This window comes from Tetrao urogallus (genome assembly GCF_951394365.1).
Source record: "Tetrao urogallus genome assembly, chromosome: 2".
NCBI classification, from domain to species: domain Eukaryota; kingdom Metazoa; phylum Chordata; class Aves; order Galliformes; family Phasianidae; genus Tetrao; species Tetrao urogallus.
This window is the reverse complement of record NC_136814.1, coordinates 2803768-2817182: the sequence shown is the minus strand read 5'-3', so window position 1 is coordinate 2817182 and position 13415 is coordinate 2803768. Positions and strand designations below refer to the sequence as shown.

The 13415-nt window shown below is 37.2% G+C and overlaps 1 protein-coding gene across 3 annotated transcripts in view; it reads left to right on the top strand.

The window, feature by feature from the left end:
* The window catches only part of EML6 (EMAP like 6), a gene marked incomplete at both ends in the record, with an annotated part of 107674 nt that overhangs the window by 38911 nt on the left and 55348 nt on the right, over nucleotides 1–13415 (top strand). For all 3 annotated transcript variants that reach the window (XM_079550663.1, XM_079550662.1, XM_079550661.1), the window contains 3 exons: nucleotides 1682–1867; nucleotides 3533–3668; nucleotides 7805–8006. In XM_079550663.1, coding sequence (XP_079406789.1) covers nucleotides 1682–1867; nucleotides 3533–3668; nucleotides 7805–8006 — 524 coding nt within the window. The remainder of the gene's footprint in view (nucleotides 1–1681; nucleotides 1868–3532; nucleotides 3669–7804; nucleotides 8007–13415) is intronic.

Sequence of the window (13415 nt, the reverse complement as noted above, 5' to 3'; positions counted from 1 at the left end):
GCAGATTAGAACTCTAGGATCTGACTATTGGATCCCTCTAATTCATCTTTTCAAGAGCTGACATTCCAACGCTTATAAAAATACTTAGAGAGAAATTCTCATTTGCTAATACTCCCTGCAATTTTCTTTTTTCCTCCAGTCTCATCAAACGCATTCCTAACAGATGGTAATTATTTCACATGGCTGAGGTGGGAAGAGCTTTAACTAGAAGTTTAGGAAACCAGCTAATATCTCTAGTTCGGGTTACTGAGAAGCTTTTGCCCTTGAAACCACCACTGCTTTCAAACTGTGGGTGGTTTTGGCAGGAGTGATACCATCTGTTGTATTCTGCAAGCTGTTTTCCAAAACCTGTCTTTATTTGGCACCTGTGTTCTGTTTTAATTGGCCATAATTGCCCCAAACGTGCATAATACCAGCAAAGTATGCATACGGATAGAGGCGTGCCAAGAAAAGAAGAAAAAAAAGAGGGACTGGGGGAGTGAGTTGGAATGCTTTCTCATTAGATATTCCCCTTCAGTGATGCTCAAGCAACGCTCTACGTAGTTGTCAGTCATTGTATGCCTGTGGAAATGTGATAATCAACTTGCAAAGAGGGATAAGAACAGCTCTAAAGCAATTGTAGCACTCTGAGAGTAAGGACTAGTAGTTAAGAATAATGCTGTTTCTTCCTTAGCATTTCAGTTCTGCTGGGTCTACTGGGTAAGCAAAAATTAAAAGCTGTGATAAGGCTTAGGAGCTAAGCCTCCATGCCCCACCTACTTTCTAATGCTGCCCTGCTCTCTTTACTTATGGTAAAAGACAACGGGAAAAATAATTGAATTAGAAATAGAGAAAGATTTGAAATAAAAATCCTTGACACAAAGATCTTCTGGAGTTCAGCTTATGGAAACTTATGGGAGCAAGAACAAGGAAAAAGACATGAAAATTGTTTATAACCACAGAAAAGATGTAGGCATATGAAGTGAGATAGGCATTGTGCTCCTGTGTCAGGCACCTCAGCATACCTATCCAATCTCTGAGTATCTCTTTATTGTGAAATGAACCACTGACCATAAATGCCCATTTCTGCTTGTGCTGCCAGGCCTGAGTATTTCAGCATTTCTTGTCCACATCTAATTGTAATCCACTTTATAGTCCCCAGGAGGTCTGATCCCTGAGCGGGCGCTGCGTTGCACACTATTCCGTCTCCTTGATAGAAATTATGTCTATTTAGAAGAAAAAATTACACTCAATACTGATTCCAAAAGAAAAAAGTACAATTCCATGATTGTATGATTTTTCTAGCCCAGCCCTAAGGATGGCCTTCTATTGTGTTTGTGTTCTCTTGCTCATTTCCTTTTCCTCTTTGCACAGTGTTACTGTATCTATGTGAAAGTGAAGAAAGTCTCTGTGCCACACCTAGAAAATCCCATTACTTCATACTCAGAGCAAGTTCAGTTTCAGGTATAGGTGTCTGCAGTCCTCCATCAAACCTCTGTAAATGTGGTTTTGAGGAGCATATTTGTTTCAGTGCACTGGGGAAGGGCAGAAATGTTTATTCAGCTCATCCAGAAGCTTAACTGTTTTATTACTTCACAACACTGTTGACACTGTTTTGTAGGGATGTACGTCTGTGAGATCTGCACATTAACATGAAAAAAAAATGCAGAAATTCTTCCTGATAATAGCATTTACATTTCAGTTTTGGACTCTGTGTGGAAATGCATTGACAGCGAAAAGAGGAATATTTGGTAAAACAGGGGATCTGCAAACTATCCTTTGTTTAGCATGTGCAAAAGAAGACATCACGTACTCCGGTGCTTTAAATGGAGACATCTATGTTTGGAAAGGGCTAAACTTAGTTCGCACAATTCAAGGAGCACATAGTGTAAGTTGTATTTTTAATGTCAATTTCTGAAATGTCTTGTTCATTGGCTTGAAAACTTTATTGAAGACCTTTTATTTCAGGTCAGAAGAGCGTTGAAGGCAGTTCGTCAGTTAAGATCTTATCTTTAATTTTGTACACTGTTTATGTTTTGTCAGCAGATGCTAGCTGCAGAACTGATATTGACAGAACAGATATTGTTAGCACAGATTTAAGCAAGCAGACTAAACGTAAATTTTCTAAATCTAAAGTTTCACAGATTATAGCTTCAGGTATGATCAGTTTTAATAAAAATATTTTGTAATGATCTTATTTCAAATTAATTTTACCAGTAAAATTCCCAATATCCGAGATTGGTTCTTCACAGAAGCCTCAATGTAGAGTAGATCATTTTAATCTATGAGTGCACTCTGACCATATTCCAGAGGCTCTCAGTTTACTCCTTTCATAATAACACCCCCTAATGTGGAGCCCTTAAAATTACAGAGAGAGAAAGGAATGTACAGGTTTCTGCTGGCTTTCTAACCACTTGAATTAACATCAGAAATACACGTTTCTGTTGTTGCTGCACTAAAGGCACGGTAGGATTTCCATGTCTGCAAATACAGGGTGGTGGTGGTGTGTTTTTTTTAATCTCCCCAAATTCATTATATTGGCAGTGCATCAGGATTCATAGCAACTCTTCTAATTACCTAATCCCTAATTTGTAAAAGCTGTCTGACTGAAGACAGTGACATTTCTTACCTGGAGAACTACCATGTAATTGACAGGTTGTGATTATGCACAACTGCATGGAACGTGGAAATCTCTGAGCTAAGCAGTAACTCTGTGTAGCACACTTCCTTGAGTTTATATATGGATTCATTGGAAAAAATAAATTCTTTCTACACAATATGTTCTGCTTTATTTTTACACATGATGGAGTTTCTTCGTGGCTAATTCATATTCTCCTGCCCACTTTGTAACCTCTATGTAAATATTCATTAATTAAGACTTTGAACAAGGCCACTTTGAAATCAGAGGTTTTCCCTTTCATTGTGTTAATTTCTGTACTGTTGAACTTGGCTTTTAACTGAGAGGTCTTCCTCATAATAGCATTCTGATTCAGCGTGTGTTCCATGAGCTATTCCAATACTGCGTAGCACAGTCATCAATAATGAGGCATTTTCAAAAATGAAGGAATTCAATCTGTAACAGAACTTTTTCTTTCAACAAGGAGAATGAATTGACAATCTTTCAGTTCCTATTAGATTCCAGATGATGTCTGCACTGAATTCATGAAAGAATGTCTCTATCATCTCCACACCTGTAAGAATATTTGTATGGCTTGTTTGCTTGTTTTTCTTTATTATGGGTAACTATTTATTTTAAGTGTTCTACTATTTGCTTAGTAGTTCCAATGATAATGCTAACCTAATCCAAATTTAGAGTTCTGCAAGTGGGCTATATCACTATTATTTGTATGAAAACTTTTACAAAAATTACTTGAGGTGAGAGCACTTGAAATAAAAATGTACCTCTGTGTTTGCTGGCTTGCTTTCTGGATGGACAACAGTATGCTGCCTAGCAGTTTCTAGCCTTTAATAAGAGTCTTTTCAAAAAGGTTTGCTTTGTGTGTTTAAATCAGTTGTAAAGAACCTTAAAACTTGTTATAATATTGGTTAACAGGCTGGAATTTTTAGTATGTATGCTTGTGAGGAGGGTTTTGCCACTGGAGGAAGAGATGGTTGCATTCGGTTATGGGACACTGATTTCAAACCAATTACTAAAATTGATCTCAGAGAGACTGAGCAAGGATACAAAGGTAATGAGCTACTACTTTACTGGTTTTTCATATATCTAAATAATTGTGGCACCACTGCATTCAACGCATTAATGTCTGTGTATACTGCTGATTTTTTGCTTAATGCCTGTATTTACCTCTAAGATCTGTGTTCTCTTTTTACTGAAAATGATGCTGCCTGATGAAGTTTTCTGTGCTTCATTATATAAAAGGAGGGATATGGAGTTGCTCCTCCCCCTGATGCAAATACGAGAAAATAAGTAAAACTAATTAATGACACAGGCAGGTGAATTAAGCTAGTCCATCTCTAAGTTATTATTTGCCAATTCATTTAGTTATTTGAAATTTTTGGAACCTGATATTAAAAGATGCTGAGCATCTCAGTACTCCACTTAGGTTCATTTGGAATGGTACCACTTGGCGTATTTAATATAGAGGTTATTAATCTTTTGACCATCATGTTTATTGAAGCTAGCAATGCTCCCTATGAATCATCACTTTTCTTTGATTAGATTTTCAGTTTGCTTATGATCTCTATAGATGCCAGTGTATGATTTATGAACAACTCAATTTTTAGGGAATTCTGCAACATCCATTTAGATTGAGAAGACTGATTGCTGGCCTCAAGTAGACTTCTGGCAGGCAGTTCTGCAATGGTTAGCTTATGGTTTTAGACAATTTTCATATTAAAATTGCCTTTGGAACACTTAGAAGACAACTAAAAAGGATAACATTTTTTTCCTCAATTATGTATGTTTCGGTCTGTGATTTAGTGACAAGCTTGTTGTGTTTATTTTTTTCAACTTACTTGAAACCAGATTGGCTAATGATTTTAATTCTTGTAAAATACAATATCAAGGCTCGTCCAACAAGCTAACTACTTTGAACACTCAATGAACAACTGCCCCACCAGTTTGTCTTGCTTGTTGATGTGTAGTGCAGTCAACACATCAGAGGGACAGGATGCTATCCAGACAGGCTAAAACAGTGGGCCCAGGAGGTTCAACAAATCCAAATGCAAAGTCTTGCTCCTGGGTCGTGGCAACTCCCACTATCAATACAAGCTGGGGAACAAAAGGATAGAGCACTGCCCTGCTAAATAGAACTTGGGTTACTGGTGGATGGCAGCTGGACACGAGCCAGCACTCTGTCCTCACAGCCCAGGAAGCCAACCATGCATCTGGGCTACATCAAAAGCAGCACGACCAGCAGGGTGAGGAAGGTGATGGAATTCTTAGAGTGTGTTCAGAGAAGGACCACAAAAACGAGGACAGCCTGAGAGAGCTGGGGCTGTTCAACCTGAAGAGAAGGCTTCAGAGAGAGCAGTCTTTCAGTATCTGAAGAGGGACTACTAGAAAGAAAGGGACAGACTCTTCAGCGTGATCTGTTGTGACAGGACAAGGGGAAATGGTTTCAAACTGAAACAGGGGAGAAGTATTTTCCTATGGGGTGGTGAAGCATGAAAACAGGTTGCCTAGTGATGTTGTGGATGCCCGGTCTCTGCAGACACGGTCAGCTTGGACGGGGCTCTGGGTAACATGATCTACCTGTGAATGTCCCTGTTCATTGCAGGGGAGTTGGACTTGGTGGCTTTTAAAGATCTCTTCCAACAAAACAGTTGACTTTCAGTTGACTGCAGTTAACAAAACTTCCACGGAAAATTTTAATTTCGTACTAGTAACATTTTACAAGTCTGTAAATATTCAAATACTTACAGGAGTTATCTAATCCTAGCATGTTGTCTGCAGAAAGCAGCCCTTCTGCAGGTTAGCTGCAAGGGAATTTGCCTCTTCGTGGAAGTTAAGCTCAATCAAGGAAGAACTTAGTGAAGGAGAATTCCCATTAGACATTCTGTTGAATGAGTCTAAATTGATGCCTTTATTTCTATCTGCTGAATGATAGAGGAGACAGAGTTCTTAAATGAGTGCAGCTAAGCAGAGCCAGGCACCATAACAGCAGCTGAGACACAGTCAGCAGACGATTTTGTTATATTCCTGCATGGCAAAAGTGATAAAAATAAGCATTTTTAGAAAGTGAATTGCGTTGCTATTTTGTATATATTTTATATAAATTAAAACTTTTTACAAAAATTGGTAACAGATTTCTTTAAAACATTGTCTAAATCTTGTCTTGAAAACATTTAAATCTTTCTGGTTTATCTTTGTTTGTCAAAACACTGTCTGCATTAAAGGCAAGAAACTGACTCAAGCAAGTCTGGAAAATTTCACAGAGCTTAGCCAAAAACGGTGTGCCCGTGAGCATAATCGTTTAGACAAAGTAAAAAAATACTATGATTTGTATGTGAAGTGTTGTCTGACTTCTGGTCCTGCCGTAACTACAAAAAAATCAGGTCCTTGGGGATGACTGCAGGTCATAAAACCCAAGCATGTACTTACTTCCTTGTCAACATCTTTTTCCTTTATCCTATTCTCTAGGCTTTCTTCTCTCTGTTTGGTGTGACACAAATCATGCCTGCTTTGTTTCTGTTATGCCTCTGTACTTTTCTCTTGTTACTGTCCTGTATGCCACCTACTGATGATCACTTCCATTTAGTTCTTGCTACTAAGACTGTAAAAAATACGTTTTACTTTCCATTATCACAGTGGCTAGTTTAAGTGTATATGTGACTTGAAGCAATACCGGTAGCCTAATTGCTTACCCATGCCTCCTGTTCCCTTTTTTCTTTTTCAAAAGCTGTTCACAAAGACATCAGAGATCAAACTTAAAGCTCCTTTCCCAGGTGGTAGGAAGATTTTTGTTCTGCATATCCTCATTCATTGTTCATCCTGTACTGAAGTGTACCACATACTTTTAAAGTAAGATGCGTTGCCAGTAGCCATCTGATCATAGACTCGGCATTTATTTATTAAATACACGTGGATATCAGTAAAATTTCTGAGAATGGATCATCTTATGTGCAGAAAAAATTAGGTTTCCCGCATGGGAAGATGTAATTAGTATTCTAAAACTTAACACCAATTTGCCACTTCTGAAGTTCAATCATTGTGTGGCATTTGCTGTTTTTCAAGAAGGCGTGAGTCAAAAGTTCATTAGAGTCTCAAAATTAAAAGGTACTGGAGCTGGACAAGACAATAAACAAAGTTTAATTTGCCCTTCTAAAAAGATGACACAGAATGCTTGCAGTATGTTTTATTTATATGTTTGGTAGTTAATTGCATTGTGTATTCCATTCCAAAAGATATAAAAATCATGATGCGTTTGACCTTGACTACATGGTGAATGAATTTTTAATTCATTCACATCTCATAGAATCTAGACCCATTATTGAAACTTCAGAATTTCACATTTTCATGTAATTCGTTGGACAGAAGATAGAAACCCTGCGAGCAGTCAAGAAGAGAGTGCCACCAACCCATTAATCTTTTGGTTTAAAGTATTCAGCTAGGGTCACAAAACCAAATTCAGCCTTAGAGCCACTGAACTTCTTTACTTTTTGAGTGTTCTTCAAATGGTTACTACCAGATTTCCCTACTGTAAAAGGTATTTCTGAATGCAAAACACTAGTTTTGAAATGCAGTCACCTACGTTGAGGCAGTCAGTGCTGTCATTCATTGATAAGAGGATATTTTTAAGCATGTTGTTAGAAAAATTCCAGCTTAAAAATTATGGATTTTTTTGGAATAAGATCAAGCTCTCTAATATGTATGAAAAGCAAAACTCTAATTTTTTTTTTTTTTTAATAGTTTGGATAAAAGTAGAGAAGGGTGATAACTTGCAACTTAAGATCATCATTAAAATTTTATTCACTGTTTTGTTTAGATATGCAAAAACGTAAAGTACTGGAAAAAAAAAATAAAGCTTCAGAAGAAGGAATCTTACCTATTCTAAAATTTTTATCTTTAACTCATGTCTTATTTTTATTTTATGTAAATTCTGAAGATGCAAGCAAAGCAGAAGAACTCAATCCCTTGGCAGACTGACAGCAGACAGCGTTTTCCCAGAATTGAACCCTCTCTTTTTCTGTGTAATGGAGATAACTTAGGAGAACTGTTTTGAGATTCAAACAACTGTGATATAAGGCTTGTTTTGAAAATGTGATGATTGTTGTAAAATTCTCTTGAAGGCTTAGTGATCTTCACAGTACTATCATTTGGTCTTGTCATTGCCATTAATCTGAAATTCTTCTGTCCCGTCAGGTTTGTCCATCCGAAGTGTCTGTTGGAAAGCAGACAGACTTCTAGCAGGGACACAGGACAGTGAAATATTTGAGGTGCTAGTAAGAGAAAGAGATAAACCCATGCTGATTATGCAGGGTCATTGTGAAGGGGAGCTGTGGGCCCTGGCAGTCCATCCAAAGAAGCCTTTAGCAGTCACAGGCAGTGACGATCGATCCGTACGGTAAGGCTAGATCTTGTGGTTTTTTTTAATATATTGAATCACATACATATCATTTTTAACCAGTTTCAATTTGATGTATTTGTAAATGATTTATATTTTGGCCTTATGTTAAGAGTCCCATAAGGCAACATTCCCCCCACTTTCTTTTTCTTTAGCAGCTTTTCTTTCTCTTTTCAGTCCTTGTATGTGGGCTTCAAACATCATGTGAAATTAATCAGAATATGTGTTCAAATATTTATGTTTAGCGCATGCTGGAGGACTCTGCTTTAAGTACTTATTACTGTTCTGAACAACAGTTTTAATTCTAATTCTGACAGTGGCCTCCTGCTTCTCATCAGTTAGTACCATGCAAAAATCAAAAATCTTAAACACTTTTAACTTAATTTTTGCACAGCAAGAGTCTGAGCCAACCATGAGTGTTTAGAAAATTTAATCTAAACCCAATTAAATTAAAATCCCAGAAAACGAGGCTGGATTACTCTGATGAAAAACACCTTTCAGGTGTTTACTTGTAGCAGGTACACCTGAAGTCTTGATAACAACGATTTGAAACTTTGTACACGTGTTTGTGGAGGTTTTGGTAAAGTCAAGGATGTTTCTTTTCTTCTCGCTGTTGAGTTTGACCAAATGAGAAGCTGATGAAAAACCTAAGCTTTTTTTGTACTCTTAGTAAAACTTACTGTAAAGCATGGAAGTTAAGCTATATTGATAGCCATACTGATAACAATGTCAAACCCACACAGCTGTTTTCTGTTACATCATCTGGACTTGAACAGTACCCACTGTGACTGATTACTTACCTGAGATTAAAGAGAGTCAGCAAAACTTTTCTCAGCCTTCTGTTTTCCACACAGGGAAGGATACCTGTCAAGACTGGATTGACTTTTGGGAAACCAGATTTTATTACGGTGTTTTCCTGAGACTTTCCTCAAATCCTTGTTCTCTCAGTCCTTGAAGCCCTACACTGCACACAGTGTAGTTCACAACAGTGTGGTTCCTCAAGCTCTAGTTTTCCAGGGGTTTCTCCTGACCTCACTGTCCTAATTTCTAACCTGTCCATTCTCCAACTCTACACCAAATAGATCATAACTGACTTTCATCTTACATAGATAATTTGGTCACATATTTTCAGATCAACCCTTGGATGTTACCAAACAGATTTTCAGTTCTGATGGACTACTAGTCAAGTTATTTCAGAAACGTAACAGTGGGTTCTACCATTCGGACTTGTTTCAGTTTCCTGTCATACAGACAGTTCAAATTTGTACTCCTTCAGATTTCCCATTGTGGATTCACCTTGGCCGTGAAGCTTGATGGTCAGTTGGAGTTTCAGTTTCTTTCCTTTCCTTTCTCCGTTTTCACTTGTATGGCTTCCTATTCCTGCCATTCCTCATCTCTTTCTAATCAATTGTGAAACTAATGAAGCTCCACTTAGACTCTACAATCACATTATCTGCATGTTTCCTACACAGCAGCATTATTTCAATTTGTAAAATGCAGGAATGGTCTCTTCTGCTTGGAATTTTCTGCACAGCTTTATAGGCAAACAAAAATTGACACTGCCTGCATTCTGGTGGAATGTGAGCCCATTCCCAAACAAGAGCTGCAATGCTGAGATTAGTGTAGTACTGATCTCAAACTAATAAGCCATGCTAAGATTATGGACTTATTATCTTGGACTCATCTCTTGACTTAGCTTGGTAGTACCACTCTGGTTTGGCATTGGATGATGTGTTGTAGAGTATGTGAGACAAACTTGTGCCCATCTATGAAAGGCTGTTAAAGCATGTTCCCTGTGCACAAAATCTTGTTGAGTGGTGCTCTTATGATTACTACTGCTGTTATACTTGTTGTTAGATTATTCATGCCTTTGAACATCACCATTCTTAAAATATGCATTTATTAACATTGCAGGTAGTCTTCTGCTCTTCTGTACATTTCTTTAGCTCTTTAGGCACTAGAGAATGGGGGATTTGAATTCTAGCTCAGGCAGTGATACTTATTTTTTTAGTGTGCTAATGCTTCATGTGAGGAATTCCAGAGGAATGTATAAATTCTTGTGTGTTTTTAGTGACATAAAACATGCACAAAAGGATTTTTCCTATTAGTTTTTCATTATATTTTTTGATCTGTAGGCTTAGGCTGATTGCATGGTCTTAGCCACAAATACAAAAAAATAAATGAATAATTTTGGAACTGAAAGATAATTCTGCTGGTAAAAAGATTTCCACAATGGAAGGAGATTATCAGTCCCAAACAATAAAAACCAATTGTGGCAGGGAAATTAAGCACTTTGTGTTTGTTTACCTAGAAAGTTCATGCATTCCTAGCAATGTCAGAAGAGTTTTAGTAATGATTTTGTATTAACAGGAGTGTTTCTATATTGCTATTTCCTTTATTGCATAATTTTCCTGTTAGTTGAATAGAATATAAATCTAAATTGTTTTACAGATAAAATTATCTAGTGAGCTGGATTATCTCTAGATTTTCCCTAGGACAGCTGAGAGAAGACTGGCCAAATACAGGATTCCTACTCTTAAAGCGTCAATGTCCTGTCTATTAGGAATGCTGCTTGCTTCATCATTCTTATGGCAAGAACCAGGAAAAAGCATCAGCCTCATCTGAATACTAATGGAGGCATAAAGAATGATTTATTACAGTTGTTCAGTGCAATTAATACACGTCTTTTTACAACACACCAGTATAATGACTAGCTGCAGGACTACAAGTAGCTGACGTTCTGTCAGAACATCTCTGCTCTGCTGGCTGTCTTTCTTGAGTGATCTATTCCTGCATTTGTAGAAAGATTGATGCAGAGTCTTATTTTTATACAAATTATTTTGAATGTATATGTCTCTGATTTATTTATTCATTTATTTATTAGTGCAGTGTTGTTCTGCCAGAGCCACCATTTAAGTTGCTGCCATCAGTACTGGCTGTTTCTGAAAACAAAGAAGTTGCTAGTAAGCCTCTTGAGAGGCTGTAATCAGTATGTGCACCAATAAACAGTGAACTCTATGTCAGGTATGTGACGGAAAATATTGGAATATTTACTAATAAAATGTTCAGATTGGAGCTTCTAAAACTCAGACATTTATACAAATGTAGAGGAAAGTTGCTGAGGAATGGTGAAAACACATCTTTGACTTCTTGGAAAACAGAAGCAACTTTTATACAGAAGTGGTTTATTTATTCAGCTCTTTCAAAAACAATATGCAGAAGAATTTGCCAGAAAAGATTACCTTCCTTATTTTCATAAGCAAAGCCGGGCCTTTCATCTCTGAGTTGTGCGTACAAATGCTTGCATGTGTACAAAATTACTGTTTTTATTAAAAATGAAAAGGTAACATCTGGAATTATTCTTACATTAAATTTTGGGGTTTTGATTGCATGTTACTAAGAAAATTGAATTATTCATCTTGCACTGCCATGTACTGCAATTACGCTCAAAATGTAAGTGATTCATGTGGAGGCAAGTTTTGGAGGCATACTGTCCTGGTGTTTCTTTTGCAGTCTTTACTGTTTCTTCCTGGTTCTGTTCTCCCTTACATGGCTCCTAAGAATCTTGCATCTGATTCCTACTTCTATTTTGTCTTTGAAACCAGTTCTAGCGTTCTGCATCTATTTTTCACCGGGAGCCTGTACTTGCTGTTCTTTCACAGAAGAACCTTTCCAGGTTTTTTTTCTCATCCTTGAATTTTCTGAGACTAAGAAAGAGCCAGCGCCATTTAGGGGCGTTAATTCTGGATTTACCTAACAACGTTAACGGGCTGAGTCCCAAAGAGTTTCTGATTGAAAGGAAGTGCTGAGTTGACAGGGTACCACTCTTTCTCAATACAGGCAGTCAAATGCTCTATTTCTACAAAATTTATCAAACTCGATCTCTTTTCTCTCCTTTTACTCATACTGCAAGGCTGCATCTAAATGCTACTGCTGGTGTGATCATAAACTTCCTTCTATTTGAACTAGATTCATGTTCTGTTTATCCTATTTGTTCTAGTGCCAACATGATCCTTCCACATAAATTTTTCTCCTTCTTTGATGTTTATCCCACTGATGCATTTTTGGAAGCAACACTATCCCTTTCCAGCATTTGTTTCACCAAGGTATAGAGGTTAAACTCTTTTAGTCCTCTTCAATGTGATACAGTCTAGATTCTCTTAATCATCCTAGTAACCCTTCACTGCATCTGTTCCTGTTTTTATTCAAAGTTCTTGAAAGACTTTGTAAAGAGCATGTTGGATGAAATGACTGTGTGCTGTGTGCTATTGTTCTTGTGTACCTCCTGGAATAGCAGCCAGGATACATTTTACGATCGAATTTCCTTTTCCCCATCTGTAACTCACTCATGGATCATTGTCATTCTGTACTTTAAAGAATAGTGTGAGATCTTACTTCTTTTTGCTAGTTCCCCTTGTTTCAAGCTTGTGGCACAATTTTAGAGAATAAAACTCGCAAATATAGCTTCTGGTTAAGTTTCATTCCATGTCTGTTTCATCATCAAGAATCCTGTTTCTACAAATATGATAAATCCATCTCTGGGTTCGCAGTGCCTCCCAGCTTGCTGTCCATAGCAAATTTCATCAGCATTCTCATCTTTTATGTCAGTGTCTTTAGAGAAAATATTGAATGTTAATATTCCAAAGCTTGAATTCTCAATAGAAACTTCCATCCAGCTAATTGTTTCTTTCTGTAAAGCTTGCATAGAACTTTTTCCAGTACAGTGTACAGTTCTTGTGTAAGTTCTCATTTTCTTGAGTTTGGCCAACAGTTCAAATATTTTACTTAATATTTCATAAGTCTTTACAAAATATATTAGATCTATGACACTGTCCTCAAAATCCTGGTATTTCTAACTGGTATTTCTGGGTATTGCTGACTTAGTTTATCTACTGCAAAAGATCTTTTATGCATCTTCTTCCACGTTTTATTATTCTTTACTTTTTATTTTTTTCCCTAAGTCTTAGATCTCAGAATACTGAGATCTGATGAACTAGGTTGAGGTGATTTAGGAAACTCCCTCCATTCTTTCAAAAAATATAGGTAACAGTGTTTGCATTTCCCCATCTTACAGAATAACATATTTATTGATTCCTTTTTTTTGAAGTGTTGCAAATCAGTAAATCAGCTTGCGTTATTGTTTACTACATTGATTGAAAGTAATGTCTCCTATTTGTTTTCACGTAAACCACAACAGCTATGAAGAGCACAATAGCACTACTTGATTGAGCAAATTCTTAGCTACTGTTTTTCAACATAATCACCACCACTAGCTATGCATTTTCACCATTAGATAACATGAGACTGCATGCCACGCTTCTGGACATGGCAGTCCAGAACATAGCTTGTTTTTCATGTCGCTGTCATCACTGCTGAAATGCACCACCCACCATGGTGCTGACATCCAGT